Genomic DNA, 19,182 nt, shown 5'->3' on the forward strand with positions numbered 1-19,182 from the left:
ATTTAATGTTGTTTTTGGCTTTGAAAAAAACTTTATCACCAGGACAGAAATATTTCTTATGGGGTGAAACGGTTTTCTTGAACTTCGCTTGCCATGGAATGAGTTTATTGAAGACAGACATGACTTTTCTCCTAAGCATTGTTTCTGGAGGCGAGCATCACATAGGCATGTCCAGATTAGGGATTATCCTATACACCTGCAAAAACTGTTGCAATGCTCTTTCTGTCAGTGTACTTAGTGCCTGTTGGCCTGATCATTCAACTTGGAGTGATACTGAGGGGTTGTAATATGGTCCATTTGATATGATTTGCAAACCTAGAACCCCATCCTACAACGTAGACCCCTACTACCATGTCTCCTTCTCCAACATCAGGGGTCTACGTTCCAACCTTCCAGAGGTTGAGGCCCAATTACAGGAGACAAAACCGGACTTACTCTTTCTAAGCGAAACTGGTATAGGGCCGACCACTTCCCTAGATGAGTTCATAATAAAAGGATACACTAACTTGACATCTAAATCTGACCCCCAAGATCGCCATGGGCATGGAATATGCGCCTACATTAAAGATGGTTTCCCGTGTGGTAGAGATATTTCCAGAGAAGACCCTAATTTACCTTATATGTGCTTCTGGGTTGCACTTGCTTACACCACCGCATTCATATTTGCTCTCTATCGCCCCCACAACAGCGGGGTTACTGTCCTTAAGAGTATATCTGAGAAAATTGACCTCACCTGTCTGCTCATCCTTTGGCTACCATTCACATTTGCGGTGACTTCAATATCCATAATGTGGAGTGGCTGACCCACTCAAATAAGACAGATGATGAGAGGAGGTTCTGTCATGATTTTGCCATTGCCTATGACCTCACTCAGATTGTTCATGAACCCACCCATGTGCCCGATACTACTGGTCAGTATGCAAGCCTTCTAGACCTTTTTCTCACAACTTCCCCTAAGCTATGTTCATGTTCCGTGCTATCTCCCCTGGGATCCTCTGATCACACAGTTGTATCAGTTAAGATAAAAATGAAATGTTATAAGTCTTCAGACGTACCTTTCTACTGTACTGTATATCGATACTCTATGGCTGACTGGGATAGCTTCTGTAAATTCATATCTGATCTACCTCTGCATTTCATGTTTAAAAAGGATGTGTCCTCTATAGCATCAGACCTTACCGAATGGTTAACTGTAGGCATAGACCGATTCATACCATCCAAAAATTCCAATAAAAACCTAACAGCCAGTCATGGTTCTCCCCAGAATGTGCTGCTGCCATTGCACACAGAAATCACTTTTTCCATAGCTACGAATGTAATAGATGTACTGAGACTAAGGTTGCCTTCAGGACTGCCAACAACCACTGTAAAAGAGTAATAAAAATGCAAGAGAGCTATATGCTCAGTCCGTCAAATCCAAAGTAGCTGAGCAGTTGCTTGGTTCCCACCAGTTTTGGCAAATAGCAAATAGGATCCTAAACAGAAGCGTGCGTTCCATCCCAACTATCATCAATGTACTTGAGGTCATCTCGTCAGCATTAGACAAGGCCAAACTATTCGCCAAGAACTTTGCAGCTAACTCTACCCTCTGTGACGAAGGGCATCAACTCCCCATATTTCCTCCTACAACAGACAACACCCTATCCAACATACAAATATCTGTGCACGAGGTTACCAAACTAATCAAGAACCTTGATTACAATAAAGCAACTGGCCCAGACTGCATTCCAATTATAGTGTTGAAAAAGCTTTGACCAAAACTTGCTCCCATACTTACAAAACTGTTTAAGCGTTGCCTTAAGGAGAAGGGCTTTCCAACACCCTGGAAAACCTCGTCAGTATGCCCTGTATTTAAAAACTCGGATGATAAATCATCCCCCTCTCAGTATAGACCAATAAGTCTCTTGTGTGTCATGAGTAAGTTACTGGAATCCATATTAAATAAAGAAGTAATCAACCACCTCAGCAGAAATAACCTCCTTAGTGACATGCAATATGGTTTCCGTTCTGCTAGATCTACAGCTGATGTGCTAACAGTTATATCTCATAGGATTAGTGAATCTCTTGACAAAGGCTTCTTTTCTAGGACAATTACTCTTGACATATCAAAGGCCTTCGATAAGGTTTGGCATAAGGGCCTACTTCACAAGATTTCCAGCTACGGTATAACTGGAAATGTTTTCTCAATAATTAAATCATTTCTCTCTGATAGGTTCATAAGAGTAGTGGTTGGTGGGCAGAAATCTGAGGCCCGCAGTATTAATGCTGGAGTCCACCAGGGGTCCATCCTGGGCCCAACTCTCTTCCTGATCTACATCAATGATCTCCCAAAACACATACTAAATTCATTAGTTGACATCTATGCTGATAACACGACCATCTACGGCAACACATCAAAGGCCGTAAATGAAAAAGCTCTCTCTGAGTCCCTCTCCTCTGATCTTGAGCTCGTCGTTCAGTGGAGGAAGAGATGGCTGATTACTTTTAATGCATCTAAAACCAAGCTCCTAACTTTACATCATCAATGCTCTGTTCCTCATCTGGCATCAATTGAAATGGATGGCTCTCATCTTGGGGAGGCTTCATGTTTTGACAAGCTCCTGGGTTTGACCTTTACTCCTGATCTGAAATGGAACGTATATAAAGTCTGTTGCCCGGGCCGCTGGGAAAATGGTAGGATCTTTCTACCGCTCCAGAAGATATCTCACTACTGATGCAATTCTCTATCTCTATAAAAGCCAAGTACGTCTAAAGATGGAGTACTGCTGCCACATCTGGGCTGGAGCTTCAAAAAACAGCCTATCCTGCCTTGACAAAGTACAAAATAGACTTTGTGCCTTAGTGGGGGATGCTCTCTTCTCTTCCCTGCAACCTCTCGCCCACAGAAGAGACGTTGCGAGCCTGTCTTTGTTTTATCATTATTTCCATGGCAAGTGCTTGTCCAAGCTCCAATTTCTGGTCCCCCCTTGCCAATCCTTCATGATAAACACTCGTCTAGCTAAAACCACTGTCAGTAATTTCCCCCACTATATCTGTGCCTAAATCAAAATGTAGATTCTATGAACATAGCTCTTTTCTGAGAAGTGCACGCCTGTGGAATTCTCTTCCATTTGCCTGTCTCCCATCTGACTACAACTTGGACGTCTTCAAGTCCAACATAAACAAATTCCTGATTAATCGCCCTCCCCTTAAGTAATATGCGTTATCAAATATCCAATACCAACTATTACTACAATATTATCCCATTGATTATTGTACACAAAATAACCCTTATCACCGAGTGGCTCAACGGGCCTTGATAAGTGGTGATCCTCATGTAAAAAAAAAAAAAAAGTCTCTGAATTCACTTGATGTGAATTGAGTACCGTTATCTGTCACCACACAATTTATCATGCAAAAATGTGCAAATAGTTTGTGTAACAATCTGATCGTGCAGTCAGTGGTTGGTCTTTTACATTGTAGGACCGCAGGCCATTTTGAGTTGGTATCCACAGTAATGAGGTAGTACAAGTTGTCTAAGGGCCCTACAAAATTCACATGAATGGTTTGTGCTTGGCCATAGTTTACAAGTTATAATTGGAGATTTTGCCGCAAGCGCACATCCCTTGCAAGATTCAATCATGTCTGCTATGTCTTTATCCATGTTTGACTAATATACATAGCAGCACATGAGGCTTTTCATACAATTCTTCTCCAGGATGTGTCATGTGAAAATCCCTGATGATTTTTTTTTTAATCACTACACGGTCATTATACAGTAGGACATCAGCAATAAGGGAGAAAACTTCAGGCACCTTCAAGTCTTTATTGTGAATTTTGTTGTTGATGGATTGCATGAATTCATCATCTCGAGACTCCTTTTAATGTTCGCCAAAGGTATTGGAAGCTCTTTGATTGTATTCGCGATCATGTTTTTGATTGCGCAAGGCTTGACCTTTACTCCTGATCTGAAATGGAACATGTACATTAAATCTGTTGCCAAGGTCACTGGAAAAATGGTGGGATCCTTCTACCGTTCTGGTAGATATCTCACTCCTGACGCAATTCTCTATTTATATAAGAGCTAAGTACGTCCAATGATGGAGTACTGTTGCCATATCTGGGCAGGAACTGCTAGAAGCAGCTTATTCTGCCTTAACAGAGTTCAAAATAGACTTCGTAGCTTATTGGAGGATGCCCTTTTCTCTTCCCTGCAACCTCTTTTTCATAGAAGAGACGTTGCGAGCCTGTCTCTTCTTTATTGTTATTTCCATGGCAAGTGCTCGTCTAAGCTCCAATCTCTGTTCACCCCTCGTCAATCTTTCACAAAAAATACCTGTCTAGCTGAAACCACTGTCAAAAATTTTCCTCACTCTTTATCTGTGTCTAAACTGAAACGTAGATTCCATGAACAAAGCTTCTTTCTTAGAACATGCACGCCTGTGGAACTCTCTTCCGTTAGTTTGTTTTCCAGCTGATTACAATTTGGTTGTCTTCAAGTCCAACGTAAACAAATTCTTGATGAACTATCCCACTAAATAATCCAATTTACCTACTACTTTTTAATACTAACGATTACTAAGAAATTATCCCATTGACTACTGTACACTCAATAACCCTTATCCTCGAGTGGTGTCTAGGTCTTGATAAGTGGTGACCCCTTTGTAAAAAAAAAAGTGGAGCAATACTGGAGTCTTCAAAAACTTCTGTATTTTTGGGAATTAATTGGAATAAGTTGTTCGCATGAAAAATATTTTTAGATGTTAGGAACTCAATCTTGAAGTTGTAGCTTAAGAGAATCGTTCCTCAATGAAGCAATCTATTTGCAGTATAGACTGGCAGACCTTTCTTGGACTCAAAGAGTGTTATTAGGGGTTTTTGTCTGTTTATTTTCCATGTAGGTATCTGTGTAACTTTGAGACAGTGTATATTATTCCTACTGCCTCTTTCTCTATTTAAGAATATTGCTTCTCAGCTGATAGTAGGGATCTAGAAGCATGTGCTATAGCTTTTCACGAACCATTTGCCAGTTTATGAAGAATGCAAGCACGGATGCTGTATTAGCTTGCATCACTTGCAACTATAATGTCGAGACTAGGGTCATAGTGAGTGAGAGAGAGAGATCCGAAGTAAGAGTTATCTTGATCTTTTTGAATGCATCTTGGCATTCAGGAGTCCATAACCATGGTTTATCCTTTTTTGAGAGTTCATTGAGAGCCCCTCTCAAATTCTGCATGTTCTTAATAAACATTTAGTAAAACTTAGTTAGGATGAGGAAGTTGTAAGACTTGAATATTATCTGGGGTCGGCATGTTTCTATCTGTTGGCTATTTCTAGATCCAGCCAATGACCATCTTTATTTATGATGTGACCCAAGTATTTGATCTCTGGTGAGAAAAAGTCACACTGCTTCCTTAATCTTAAATCCGCATTCTTGTAACTTCTAAAATATGTTTATTATATAGTTCCGTTGCTCTGCCATAGTTTTACTAGTAACCAGTATATCATCTGAATGAGCTGTTGCATAATCAAAGTCACCCAGCATGGTATTCATGGCCTGCTGGAAAATAGCAAGTGCAATCTTGACCTCAAAAGCCAGTTTTATATTTGTACAATCCTCTATAAGTGTTTATGCAAAGCAATTTGAAACTTTCTTCATCCATCTCTATCTGAAGGTTTGCATTTGAGAGGTCAATTTTCTTCATCCATCTCTATCTGAAGGTTTGCATTTGAGAGGTCAATTTTCTTCATCCATCTCTATCTGAAGGTTTGCATTTGAGAGGTCAATTTTGGAGAGGATTTTTCCACCATTTAGTTTGTTAAAACTTTTCAGGGCTTGAGAGAGGATAATGGTGATCCGGCAAGGCATTGTTTAACTGTGTGGAAAAATCTGTGCATATTCGTATTTTGTTGAACTCCTTTTTTAGCCTGGACTGTAGGTGCTGCCCATTCTATAAAATCTGTTTTTGACAGAATTCTTGCTTATTCAAGTCTATCTAATTCTTTGTTGATCTGTTCTAGAGCAGCGAAAAAGACATTCTGTGTCTTCTTGAATACAAGTTTTGTATCATCCTTCACCTTGAGCTTAGCTTTTAATTTAGAACATTTCCCAAGGCCACCAGAAAAAAACCTGGAGAAATCGTTGTTTAGTTCCTTTTTGAAGTTTACCAAATTTTCATGCTGCACTTTCTATTTTACAACAAAAGGTACACAGTGGGCGATCCCATAGATTAAATTTTTCTATCCAATCTGTTCCGAACAGGTTATCTAAAGTTTTGGGTGGATAGGCTTTCAGCTTTTTGGTAAGACCGTTTAGGCTTACTGTAAGGGTTACTTTGCTTAAAATGTTAATATTCTCATCAGTTATGAATTTTGCTGTTTTAGCTGTCTTTAACAGGGTTGGCTTGTTTAATTGTCACCAAGTACGCCAGTTGATGATTTAAAGATCAGAACTCAAATCAAGCTGGAATTTTATGAAAATATTAACAGTCACATATTTTCTTAAATTCCTATCAACAGTCACACATTTTCTTAAATTCCTATCAACAGTCACACATTTTCTTAAATTCCTATCAACAGTCACACATTTTCTTAAATTCATATCAACAGTCACACATTTTCTTAAATTCATATCAACAGTCACACATTTTCTTAAATTCATATCAACAATCACACATTTTCTTAAATTCATATCAACAATCACACATTTTCTTAAATTCATATCAACAATCACACATTTTCTTAAATTCATATCAACAATCACACATTTTCTTAAATTCATATTGATTATGTTGTCTGATTGAGCTTGCCTGATTTTACTTTTGGGTTTCCCGGTTTTGTTGGTGTACTAGCATTCAGTTATGACCATTTTTATTGCAATTTTTGCAATGTCTTCTTTGTTCAATGTCATTTACCACAAACTTGATCAGTACCTGTCATCTGATTTTGGCATCTTCTGTTGATACAAGATCTTGTGAAAATATTAAGCACTTGAAATTATCAACAGTCAGCCCGGCTAGTTTGAAATCATTACAGTTCTTGTTCACCAATGTTGCAAACATTAGGAAATCTTGCTAGTTGTCCTTGACTGTATGCGCAAGATGACAAAGCTTGTATATGAGTTATGAAGTGTAAATTTTCATTAAGTCTTCCCCAGCCAAAGTCACGGGAAGAGAGAGAAGAGGTTAGTGTGAGTATACATTTTGGGGTCATTTGAGGTGCCCCGGGTTTAATCTCTGATAAACTGATTTTGTTGATCAGGTTGTTAATTTGACATAGGCTTGTTATTTTAAAGGTTTGAAATGATTTTCATCGATGATATGGTAGTATATTTACAAGAATATGTATTTGCAGAAATACAGAATTTTATGTCAGAAAAAAACCTATGTAAGTATGATATGGCACAAGGCTGAAAGGTGAGGAAATAAGTCAGCCCCTCCTCCACTAAAGAAAGGGATCTCTGGCCTCTTAAATATTGTCTGGGCAGTCCTAGTGGTATTCCTCAATAAGGGCGTTTCAAGCAGTTAATAATAAACTAAGTAAAGCCTTGAAGGGTGAACCCCCTAGAACTACCCAAGACCAATATCTCAAAATTAAAAACACACCAAAATTGAAGTTTCTGTTAGACTGATTGTTAGGAATAGATTCTCAACTGATATATTTATACTAGCCTGACGTTTCACTTCAACAATTTTACAGAAAGACTGCTTGTCTTTAGTTTTAGTCTCCTCTATATATTGTGTCTAGAAGAGTTCACATAGTCTATCAATAGGGTAGATCATTATAATAGTTAATCACAAGAGTTTTAGGATTATCCTTAGCTACAATGGCTGTTTCCATGCTGCAGTTCCCTATAAAACATTTTTTAAGAGTGTCTATCAATTGCCAAGTAAGTGCATTTGATTACATGGAATATTTACTTTTATGTTCTATACAAGTTGGCTGTAGAACATTGGTGTCTGGTGTAAACAATTACCTCTTAATAAGGCATGTTTGATGGAACCTCTCCAAGGTCATAATGTATCATCATCCATGACTCCAAGAAATAGAGGAGAATATATAAGATGTCCGATTCATACACACTAAGCTTTGTTGATGCTCATAGTTCCATATGACCTCATACGCTTTTCCAGCTTACTAAAAATTTTGATAGTTTTTTATGCTTAGCCACATTTCAAACTGAAGAGAACTATTATAGGAGAGGATGCTGACATGGTATAGAATGGAGTTGACTGCACTTAATTTGGACTAAGTAATAGAAGCAGCTTAAAAATTAAAGCAAATTTAGTTCATTACTTAATTACGAATTAGACTTGTACAAAGTTTGAACTAGTTTGAAGAAAATGTTTGTCTATTTCTCAGCCTCTATTTCTTTTAGTGATGATAGTGGACAATATCTACTCCTTAGCTGTTCTAAAATAGATACAATCTACAGACAATGATGGATATTCAGTCGAATGTTCCTCAGTAACAATTTTAGCTGTGAGAATTGATACATTATCATTTTGAAAAACTGTTTCTCTCCAAAAATAATTCCACAAAGATAATATGAATTTGATCAGATAAAATGCTTTAATAGAGTTTACTATTAATTCTGTCATTGAAGGAATCCATTGGCCCAGCAGATTTCCAAGTTATAGACTTCAAAAAGGAAACTTGAATTATGCATAAGCAACATTCTGGATGCTAATCTTTTTAATTTAATATACTATGTTAACACCATTTTTTTCTTTTGTTTTTATAAAACTTTGTGCTGATTGAGTTTGGGGTTCTTGCTTCAATATCTGACTTAAGCATGTAGATTTTTTTAATTAGTTTTGTAAATATAATTTTCTCTAATTCATATCTTACCACTGTAGTCTACTTCAAAAAGAGAATCTTGTCTTTTTATGCTATCCTTAACCCATATGCTAGTTCAACCAAACAGAAAAATGAAATTTTACTTTTTAGGGATTACATATAAACAACCTGAAAAACTTGGTGGTAAAAGTTCAAAAAATTATTATAAAATTTAAACGGAAGAATCGGTTTTGTATAAAAATTTAATGTAAAATGATCATGTCTCAAGGACATGTAACCAATTATTGATTTTAATGAAATCATGACCCTTTTCTAAATTTCATGGAAATTGTGTAAATGTGTGTGTATGTGTTGAAGATTAGTTTCAGTTAGTGGTAGTGTTAAGGGAGGGCATATCACATTTTGTTTATTTTCAAATTTTTCGTGCTGTTTACATATAATCCGCCATTCCTGGATCATGAACATTACAATCAAATTTAGAAATAGCTTTTGACATTTCTTTGAAAAAATGTTGGTTATATGTCCTTTAAACACTATTTGATTAAGAAATGGATTATCATTATCACCTGGTGTCCCGCAAGTAAGTGATATTTTTTATGGAAGTTGTTCCAGACAAAGTATGAAGTCATTTGATGTAAGGAGCTACAAAAACTGAAAAATGATTAAAGCAAAGATAAAAGATGTTTATTGATCTTAGTTTTGAAATAAGTAATGCTATGGGTAGGAAGAAAAGAACTATAAGAAGAAAGTTCCACAAGTCTTGAAAAGAAACTACTGGAAGGGGAAGATGTATTATTATGAGGTAACTTAATAAGGAATTGAGGACCACTAGACCAATGAACTTAAGGAGCTTGAACAAAAGGAGCAGGGAATAATTTAGATAATTCTTACAAACAAGTGCCATAATAGTAGCAGAAACTAGAAACATCACATTCAAGTTATATGTGAAACTGATTCTACTCTTTAAATTCTAACTTATTTTTTATTTTTATTCTAAAGTTTTTCAAGGTGTTTGCATCATCTAAAAAGAAAAATAGAATCTTATTTTTATTTTGAGGGGAATTATTTTTTCAGAACTGATTCTGTAGAAAACCTTCAGAACATTTATTTGGTATTTGTGATTGTTGGTTCAAGTTCAATTTCGGATGACATATTGCAGGAATTTTTTTGTTATGAATGAAAATTCTGTTGCGCTTTTTCCTACTCTTCACAAATGTCAGAACAAAAATGTTGCATCTCTTTTTGATGTGCAAATTTCAATATAATGTCCTCTGAACTGATTACTTCAAATTTTCCTCTCATCGAATAAATTTCCAGAATAAAATGTTGAACAAACATGAACTGTTTCTTTCGCATCCAATCTTACCATATTCAGTCTTCCAGAATTATCACTGACCACTCCATAAGTAAGCAAATGCAGTTCATACAATTGATCAGTGTTACTGTTCTCATAGTGTTCTTCATCTTTTGGCTGGCAATCATTCTCATCTTACTATGACTTATTCACAAATACATCTGATATATGATATATAATGTCCTCAAGAATACAATAATATAATAATTAAAATTTTGTGCAGTTTATTTTCCATAAAATATGACAAAAATAAAATATTAATAAAATGATTAGCATTCAGAATATGTGCAAATTAATTATTTTTAACAAAGTGAGTTAAACACGAATCAGATTTTAAAAAATAGTGAATCAGTACCTCCACCTCTACAAAAAAAAAAATCTATCATTAGTGAATTTCTTGAACTCAAAAAACCTTTCCAATTTTAGAAGGGAGGAGACAGTTGAGGCAAAAATATAAAGTAAGATAAATAAAAGATAATGTTAAACCAAGCAATATATATATATATATATATATATATATATATATTAAGCCTAAGATTTTGGAATATATATATATTAAGCCTAAGATTTTGGAATCTATTTTGTATAAAACATCCAAGAAAGTGCTACAAGTTATTTCACTAAAAAGAGCAGCATTAATAACATGAGTAGTTTGAAATGATTTATAGATAATTTGTCTCTTCTCATCGAGGAAGATAGATTTAAAATCAACAGACGATACAGCCTACAGTTCTCAATTAAAAATCTTTTCTTTTTTTTTTTTAAATCTTTAAATATTTCATGGAGAATTTGGATCATAGAATTTTCAATGGTATAGGGGTTGTTGGGTTTTTCATTATGGATACATTTTTGCAGGTTGTTAATTTTATATTTAAAAATACATATCATGAGTAAGCTAGCCAAATAAAATTGCTAAGTTCCACAAATCGTGAAAAATAAAGTGTTTTTTTGTTTTACATCAAATAAAAAACTATCTCAAAATATTTATTTTTTGAACAAACTTTATATCAAAATATTTAGTTTACTTAAGTTACATTTATTTCTTCTATAATTAGCAAAAAACTTAATTTATAAGATTCTAAACAACTCATTGTTTTATTTTATTGTATTAAACTTATTGCTTTCACTTCCGTCTTTAGCCATTTCTAATTTCTATATCAACACTGTTTGCCTATTCTACCATTTTCCCTAAGCAATGAATTTTAAGCTACCACTCCATTTGTTTTTCTTGAAAAATCTTTAAAAATTAACTAAGCAAAATTATTCTTAGAAAAGCAACTACTATTATTATTTATTTTTAATGCAGATATTTTCCAAAAATGAAAGGAGCCGCAAAATTCTTTTTCAGCTTAGAATCCTCTTATGTTTTAGGTCTGCCCATGAATTTCATCACTACTATTTTTAATGATAAGGAGAGAGTTGGGGAGCAGAGAAGAGAGAGGCCAAGTTGGATTAGTTTCTGTTAATTTCATTGATATATGCTTTAACTTCATCAAAACCATTCTTGTCCAAATATTTAATCCAGTAAGAATTGAAGCTGATTTTTGCATCTCCATCCAAAAGATTTTTCTGAATTAGATCAGCAAGTAATTTCAGCCAAGTTATCATTAACTTCTGCTCACCAAGTTCTTTCAAAAAAGAAAGGATTCTGGAAATTACAAAATAATACTTTCCATGTCTGCAAAACATAATGAGAAAAATGGAGACATTAAATATTTTTAGAGACAAAAATACACAAATAAATGAGATAAAATATTTTTAAAATTCATTATTGAAACAAAAAATTATCTGATAAAACTAAATAAGTACATAATAGTGATGATATTATTCCAATGTTTCCCAATTCCGATAAAATCACCAATTCTGTTCTAAATTCCTGATTTGATACACTTACCGAATCTGATTCCTTTAAAATTTATAAATATTTAATTATAGGGTTGCTTTGTTTTATATTTTTTTTTTCAATTTTTTCAGATTACCATAAGAGCCTATGTGCATGTAAATAATACATTTATGGTGAGATATATTAGTTTCAATTTAACTAGAATTGTAAAATCAGTAAATATTTATTATTTTATTATTAGTACCACTAATAAAATGTTTTAAAAAGAGATATGAGAGAATCATTTTGGTATCAGAAACAAGCACCATTTTTTCTGATTCAGATAACGATTTTGATACTCCAAAACGTTCTGATTTTCCAATTAATGATTGCAGTTCTGATTAATTGTATCTCAACACAAGTGTGTAAGCAAGGGAATAATAAAGTATGCAAAAATAGCAAGAATTTACAAATTTAAATCGATTAATGATGAAACATGAAAATAACTTTCAAAATTTAGTTTTATTTTAGTAAAATTACAAACTTTTATAGAAAATATATTTTATTAAGCAGTCGATATGTCAAATCACGTTCAACCTTAAAAAGAAAACATAAGAAATCTTACATTGATCTTTATTATGATGATGCTGAGTTAATTTAATATTGTTTTTATTTGTAAGAAAATGTAAAAAAAAATTATTTAAAAAAAATAAGTTTACCAAATACTTTATGTAATATTAAAATCGAAATGTGCCTAAATCAAAACGCGGATTTCATGAACAAAGCTTCTTTCTTAGAACTGCACGCCTGTGGAACTCTGTTCCGTCTGCCTGCTTCCCTCCGGACTACAACTTGGATGTCTTCAAGTCTAATGTTAATAAATTCCTAATGAACCGCCCCCCTAATTAAACACTTCATCAAATCTCCTCACTAACGTAATGTACTTGCAATAACCCTTATCCCTGAGTGGCTTCCGGGCCTTGATAAGTGGTGATCACTGTGTAAAAAAAAAAAAAAAAAAAAAAGAATACTTGGATTTCTAATATATAAAATAAAGTTGATTAGATTTTCAAAGTCAGACCTATATAGCAATCCATCTAATAAATTGATACTTGATTTAAACTATCCTTTTATCTTTTGCTTCTTCCACTATGTTATTAACTCAGATTTAATTTTGTTAACTTAAGTTTCTTTCTGATAATAAATAAACCAGTTAAAATTATGAATAAAATGACAATATTTGTAGTTAATCACCTGAAAAGTTAAATCACCTAAAAGTATTGCATATGCATTTACATTATTGAACCATTTAAGTTTTTCATTAGTTTTCTGTGAGTAATACTCAGAATACAATTGTGAATTACTATCCAGTCATGGCTGAGGGAACAGGAGCATGCTATCCCTGAGGATTAAATAAAGGATTCCATTCAAAAGCTCATGTAGATTCACAAGTTTGACAGAAAGATTCCCAAATTCAACAAGAGGTTATATTGATTGAAACGTTGTGAAAATAACACCCAGGATGACAACAGTAGTCCAAATAATGTAAATACAAATTATTAATTCTCATATCAAAAATTCATTCATTAGTTTTGCATCATATAAAAAACACAATAGTCCTACATAAAATTCTGTTTTCACATTTAAATATAAACAAATAAAAAAAGGTGATTCTTTAAATTGGTAGCCATTTTTCCTTAGTTACTTGACTACATCCAACAATTTTTATAGTGATTGCCTTAATAAAATTAAATGTACTTTTATTAAAATTAGGTTCAATTAATAAGTTAATGATCATCATTACTGCAAGAATTAATTTTAACTTTCAAAATCCTATTTAAAAAATAAATTGTTAAAAAAAACAATATTATGTTTTAAAAATTGGAACAAAAACGAAAGTAAAAAGATTTGTAGACAACACTAGATAAATACCGCTATTTTCTTTCCAAAATAAATTTCTCATTATTTGTCCACATCCCTCTTTAAAAAAATAACAACTATAATTAGAGAAATTTTTCCAGTTTCTCAAGGGCTGCGTCCATGGAAACTACAGTGTGGATCCTTAGTTAAAGAACCACTTACAATTTTTTCCAATTGTGACCTACAGAAACAAATTAATATTTCTACAATGAGGTTTCATATTTACATAATTCACATTTCTCAGACTGATTTTTCATATCCTAGATGGTGCGATTTTCATAAGATTTTGGCTGTTGCATTTTCCGCCCTTCTTAAATCTATTAAGCAATAGTGCTGCACACAATATCGAAAGCAGTAATTACAAAAGACACATCAAGAGTCGCAGAATTAGAAATGAAGTTCTCTGCACAAGATCTTATAGGGTGCTGAAAGAACAGGTTTGTCACAAATTAAATCCTTTAATCACACTAATGAACCTCAAAGATCGCTTCATCTTTTTCTCATAACAAATAAAATTATTTATTGGTTCTCAAAAATCTAATATTTAATAACATGAAACTAATCAAGCATTTCATTACTTGGTATGATTGAACCTCAGCCACAGCCTTCCAGCATTTAAAAGTTACAGATCGATCGAAGAAGTTTAATAGTACAATCAGGATTAGCATTTTTTGTGCATAAAAATAACATTAGAAACAGATGTTCCACCTTATTAAGCATTGTATTTCCAGTTTAATACTGTGACCTCTGACATAGCCATTCATTTTCCTTCTCTTCTTTCTCTCTTTTGCTCGGCATCCAGCAGTGCACACACATAAATCTGCATGCTCCATAAGCATACACTAGGAGAGCAGTAAACAGACTTGTAAGGTAAGGCGATTGATCCTTCACAAACGTTAATACCAACCAAAAACAATGAAACATAATGTCTTACCAAGAACAATCAATTATTCATAAAATTCAACAATACTATTGAACTTTTATAAACATTTAATACACACATTTTTACACAATGAAACTTGCAGTTTATCTCTACCTGTTCGTATACACCAACAAATGTTTTAATGTTATCTTGCTTGTATGAATAAATGTTTCTTGTATATTTTTGTAACTCGGTATTTGGTTATAATTAATTACGGTCGGAGTTATTGAACATGTTCTTATTTCTTTACCGATCGGTATACCCCCATCCCAACAAGCTAGACACATTTGGGTCTCACTATAAATAAGAGTGCCCACACATTCACAGCACAACAAATTCCCATTTATCACACCTTAGAATTATTCAAATAACAAAGAAGTAGTTTTTATTTTGTTTGCATGTGAAATTTTGCTTATCATACAGTGTTATTCATTTGTAATTTTATTATCCTATTTTCCTATATATTTATATGCAATAGTTTTGAGAATAATTGTGAGGAAAAATGTGTCAGGTCAAGTTTGAACTTTCTATTTCAAGTTGCAGACTTTGTAAAACCAGCTAGTTGTTAATAGAATTCCAAATTCATTTTGCAATCCAACATTTTGGTACAAATAAACTTTTGTCTCTATCTGATTATGTGACAAATAATGATGAGACAACATCCTCACTCCTAATCAATTGAAGAACCTTAGAGACTTTTTTCACATGTGACATCCAACAAAGAATTGAGAGGCAAACAAATATGTTACAAAGTCATACAAACTATATATTTGCTGATGACACCACACTCTATAACGGGCACAAAGGGAAAAGAAATGAACACATATCTAAGGAAATGGTAAAAACACTAGCAAAAGACTAGCAATGATGAAGACATCTCCGAGTCTCTCCCCTCTGATCTTGAGCCTCTGGGGCAATAAGGCAAAAGGAGGCTGGTTAATTTTAACACATCCAAAACCAAGCTTCTATCTTTTTATTACTAATGCTCTGATACCCACTAGATCCCAATTGATATGAATAGCTCTCGTTTCAAAGAAGCATCCTACTGCAACAAGCTTCTGGAACTGACTTTCACTCCTGATTTAAAATGGAAGATTTCCATTAAATCTATTGCCAAGGTCACTGGTAAAATGGTTGTCCTATTTTACTACTCCAGAAAGTATTTCTCCTGACACAATCTTATAATTATATCAGACCTAAATATATCCTAAAATAGAGTATTGTTGTAACATTTGTGAAGGAGCTACTTGGAGTATACCATCCTGTCTTGACAGAGTTCAAAACCAGCTTCGAAACTTAGTAGGTGATGCTCTTTTCTCCTCTCTGCAATCTCTTTCCCACGGAAGAGATGTTGCGAACCTGTCTCTACACTATCATTATTTTCATGGCAATGTTCATCTGAGCTTCAATCTATGGTTCCCCAAACTTTCACAAAAACTACTCATCTAACTACAACCACTACCAACAATTTACCCCACTCTCTAACTGTGCCTAAATCTGAATGCAAATTCAATGAAAAAAGCTTCTTTCATAGAACTGCCTTGCTGTGGAAATCTGCTTTGCTGGTCTGCTTCCCAGCTGACTACAACATGGTCGTCTTCAAATCCAATGCGAACAAGTTTTTGTTGAACCGCCTTCTTAAGTAATCAAAATCTACCCAATTTCCACAACTAGTCATCACTACATTGTTGTCTCAGTGACAATCTTACATTCGTTAACTCTTATCTTTAAATGGCTTTCAGGTCTTGATAAATGGTGACACTCTTGGAAAAAGTCAAAGAAAAAAGTAAAAGAAATGATGAGAAAGAAAAAGTAAAAGAAAAAGAATTAAAAAGAAAAAGAATAATAGAGAAAAGTAGAAGAAAAAGAAAGTAAAACCATTTCAGCTGTTGTGATTGATGAATTTTTTTTCTTTCTCTTGAACGAATATTAATCATACTTACGATTTTATCACTTGTAGGCGTTCCCTATGATTTGGTGCCAAATTAATTGTGTTATTTTTCAGTTCCATTCCATAGAAATCAAGCATCACCTCAAGAGCTCTTATGGCCTTTTGGTCAAATCCGCAATGTTTGATTATCTGAAATTCGAAATCAGTAAATTATAACTTCATTACTAGAAAAAAAATGTGTGCCAATGTGTCACTGACAGAGCTCAAGTTAAATTATTTAAATAAGGAAAATGTGAGTGTAAAAAGGCTGTTAAATATAAAAAATTAAAAGAAAGAATACAAAATATGTCTCTTTCTGTTCAACATATATATATATATATATATATATATATATATATATATGTAAAAGATTTAGAAGGCTGTCACAATGCGAGGAATGAATTATAGTCGCTGTTGGTAAGAGGAGACGAGAACAAGTGGCGATTTACAAATCAATAAGTACATATATATATATATATGCTTTATTATTATTATTATTTTTCTTTTTTTTTAATATATATATTTATTCAGTTGTATGGTAAAATGTCTTACTTGTTTTCATGCGACGTGTTACGCACACCATTTGAAAAGGGAAAATTTTTCCGAAATTATTATGGAACACGTCGCATGAAAACAAGTAAGACATTTTACCATACAACTGAATAAATATATATATTAAAAAAAAAAAAAAATAATAATAATAAAACATATATATATATATATATGTACTTATTGATTTGTAAATCGCCACTTGTTCTCGTCTCCTCTTACCAACAGCGACTATAATTCATTCCTCGCATTGTGACAGCCTTCTAAATCTCTTTTACATACCTATCCCACACAATGCTTCAAGCAAACTACATATCAATCCTATATATATATATATATATATATATATATATATATATATATATATATATATATATATATATAGTAAAAGATGAGAAATAAAAGTTACCTAAAAATTTATTAGATCATCAGATCAATAAAGAAGGAAGAGGAGAAAAGTGAAAGAAAAACCTCTCTAGGCCATGGCATTTAGAAGCTAAATGCTTCTCATCAGAAATGGAGAACAGCCAGCATTATACAAATACAAAAATAAATATCCGGCTTAAGAACATTTAATGTAAAAATGAAAAAGAATATTTAAAAAATATATAAACATATCTCAAAAGAAAAAAGACTATACATATATATTAGTAGGAATCGCAAATAGAGTAATGGGGACTAGTAAATGGGAGTAGAAAGAAAACAAATAAGGCAGGTAGATATCCTCATGAGAATTCTGTGTGTTGGCACTTCACCCATTAAATTTGGATATGAAAGCATGTTCAAATATCAGTGTATACAGAATATGAAATATAAACAGTAAAAAGCTGAATATATTATATTCATCAAAAAAAAAAAACAAAAAAAAAAACATAACTCCATAAGATTGAACTGCATCGTTTGATGTGATATATTAAAGAAAAGAGAATATTCTCTTTTCTTACTCTGCTACAGTTGAGTTTTATAACATAATATATAAACATTTGTATATAATTATATATTTTATATATAAACATTTTTCTACCCTGAAATTTTTATGCCGGTTTTCTGATATTTTATATTATTATATTAATCCCATTTTTGGATTCGTTGTGAGTTGAATATATAATGTCAAACAATCCAGTTGTTTTTTTTTTGTTTTTATTTATTTTTTTTTTTTTTAACTCAGTAGGATCTTATATTTTATTTTTCTCTGCTAAATCTAATATATTCAACTTTTTGCTGTGTATCTATCATATTCTACATGCCTATATGGGAGTTTAGATGATTGTGACGTCATGGAGTGTCCGTGGCATTGGCTTGGTGATAGGCTATTTTTAGAATTGATGCAAAGCCCAAACACCATGACATAGGCACGTAAGCAGAAGCACCAGGGGCAGCCGAGAGAGAGAGAGAGAGAGAGAGAGAGAGAGAGAGAGAGAGAGAGAGAGAGAGAGAGAGAGAAAGGGAGTCTGAGTTGATTCCAGTAAAGCAACTGGCCCTGACGGTATTCCAATTATAGTACTCAGAAAACTTCAACCTGAACTAGCGCCCATACTTACAAAACTGTTTAAACGTTGTCTTAAGGAGAATAACTTCCCATCACCCTGGAAAATTTCATCAGTATGCTCTGTATTTAAGCATTCAGGTGATCGCTCATCCCCCTCTCAATACAGGCCAATAAGTCTCCTGTGTGTCATGAGTAAGTTGCTGGAATCTCTGTTAAATACAGAAGTAATCAACCATCTCAACAAAAATAACCTTCTTAGTGACACTCAGAATGGTTTCTGTTCTGCTAGATCTACAGCAGATGTGCTTACAGTTATATCTTATAGGATTAGCAAATCTCTTGACGGAGGCAACCTTTCTATGGCAATTGCTCTTGACATATTTAAGGCCTTTGATAGGGTATGACATAAAGGTTTACT

At 33.4% G+C, this 19,182-nt stretch overlaps 1 protein-coding gene across 20 annotated transcripts in view; it reads right to left on the reverse strand.

Moving 5' to 3' along the window:
• Nucleotides 1-10,339: 10,339 nt before the first annotated feature.
• The window catches only part of LOC145252844 (opioid growth factor receptor-like protein 1), a 106,536-nt gene continuing 97,693 nt past the window's right edge, over nt 10,340-19,182 (reverse strand). For all 20 annotated transcript variants that reach the window (XM_080112855.1, XM_080112852.1, XM_080112847.1 and 17 more), the window contains 2 exons: nt 16,740-16,876; nt 10,340-11,810 (listed from right to left, as the gene is read on the reverse strand). In XM_080112855.1, coding sequence (XP_079968981.1) covers nt 11,585-11,810; nt 16,740-16,876 — 363 coding nt within the window. In that variant the 3' untranslated portion in view covers nt 10,340-11,584. The remainder of the gene's footprint in view (nt 11,811-16,739; nt 16,877-19,182) is intronic.

The sequence above is a fragment of the Euprymna scolopes genome, chromosome 29 (assembly GCF_053919585.1).
Source record: "Euprymna scolopes isolate OS-2025 chromosome 29, ASM5391958v1, whole genome shotgun sequence".
Classification (NCBI taxonomy): domain Eukaryota; kingdom Metazoa; phylum Mollusca; class Cephalopoda; order Sepiida; family Sepiolidae; genus Euprymna; species Euprymna scolopes.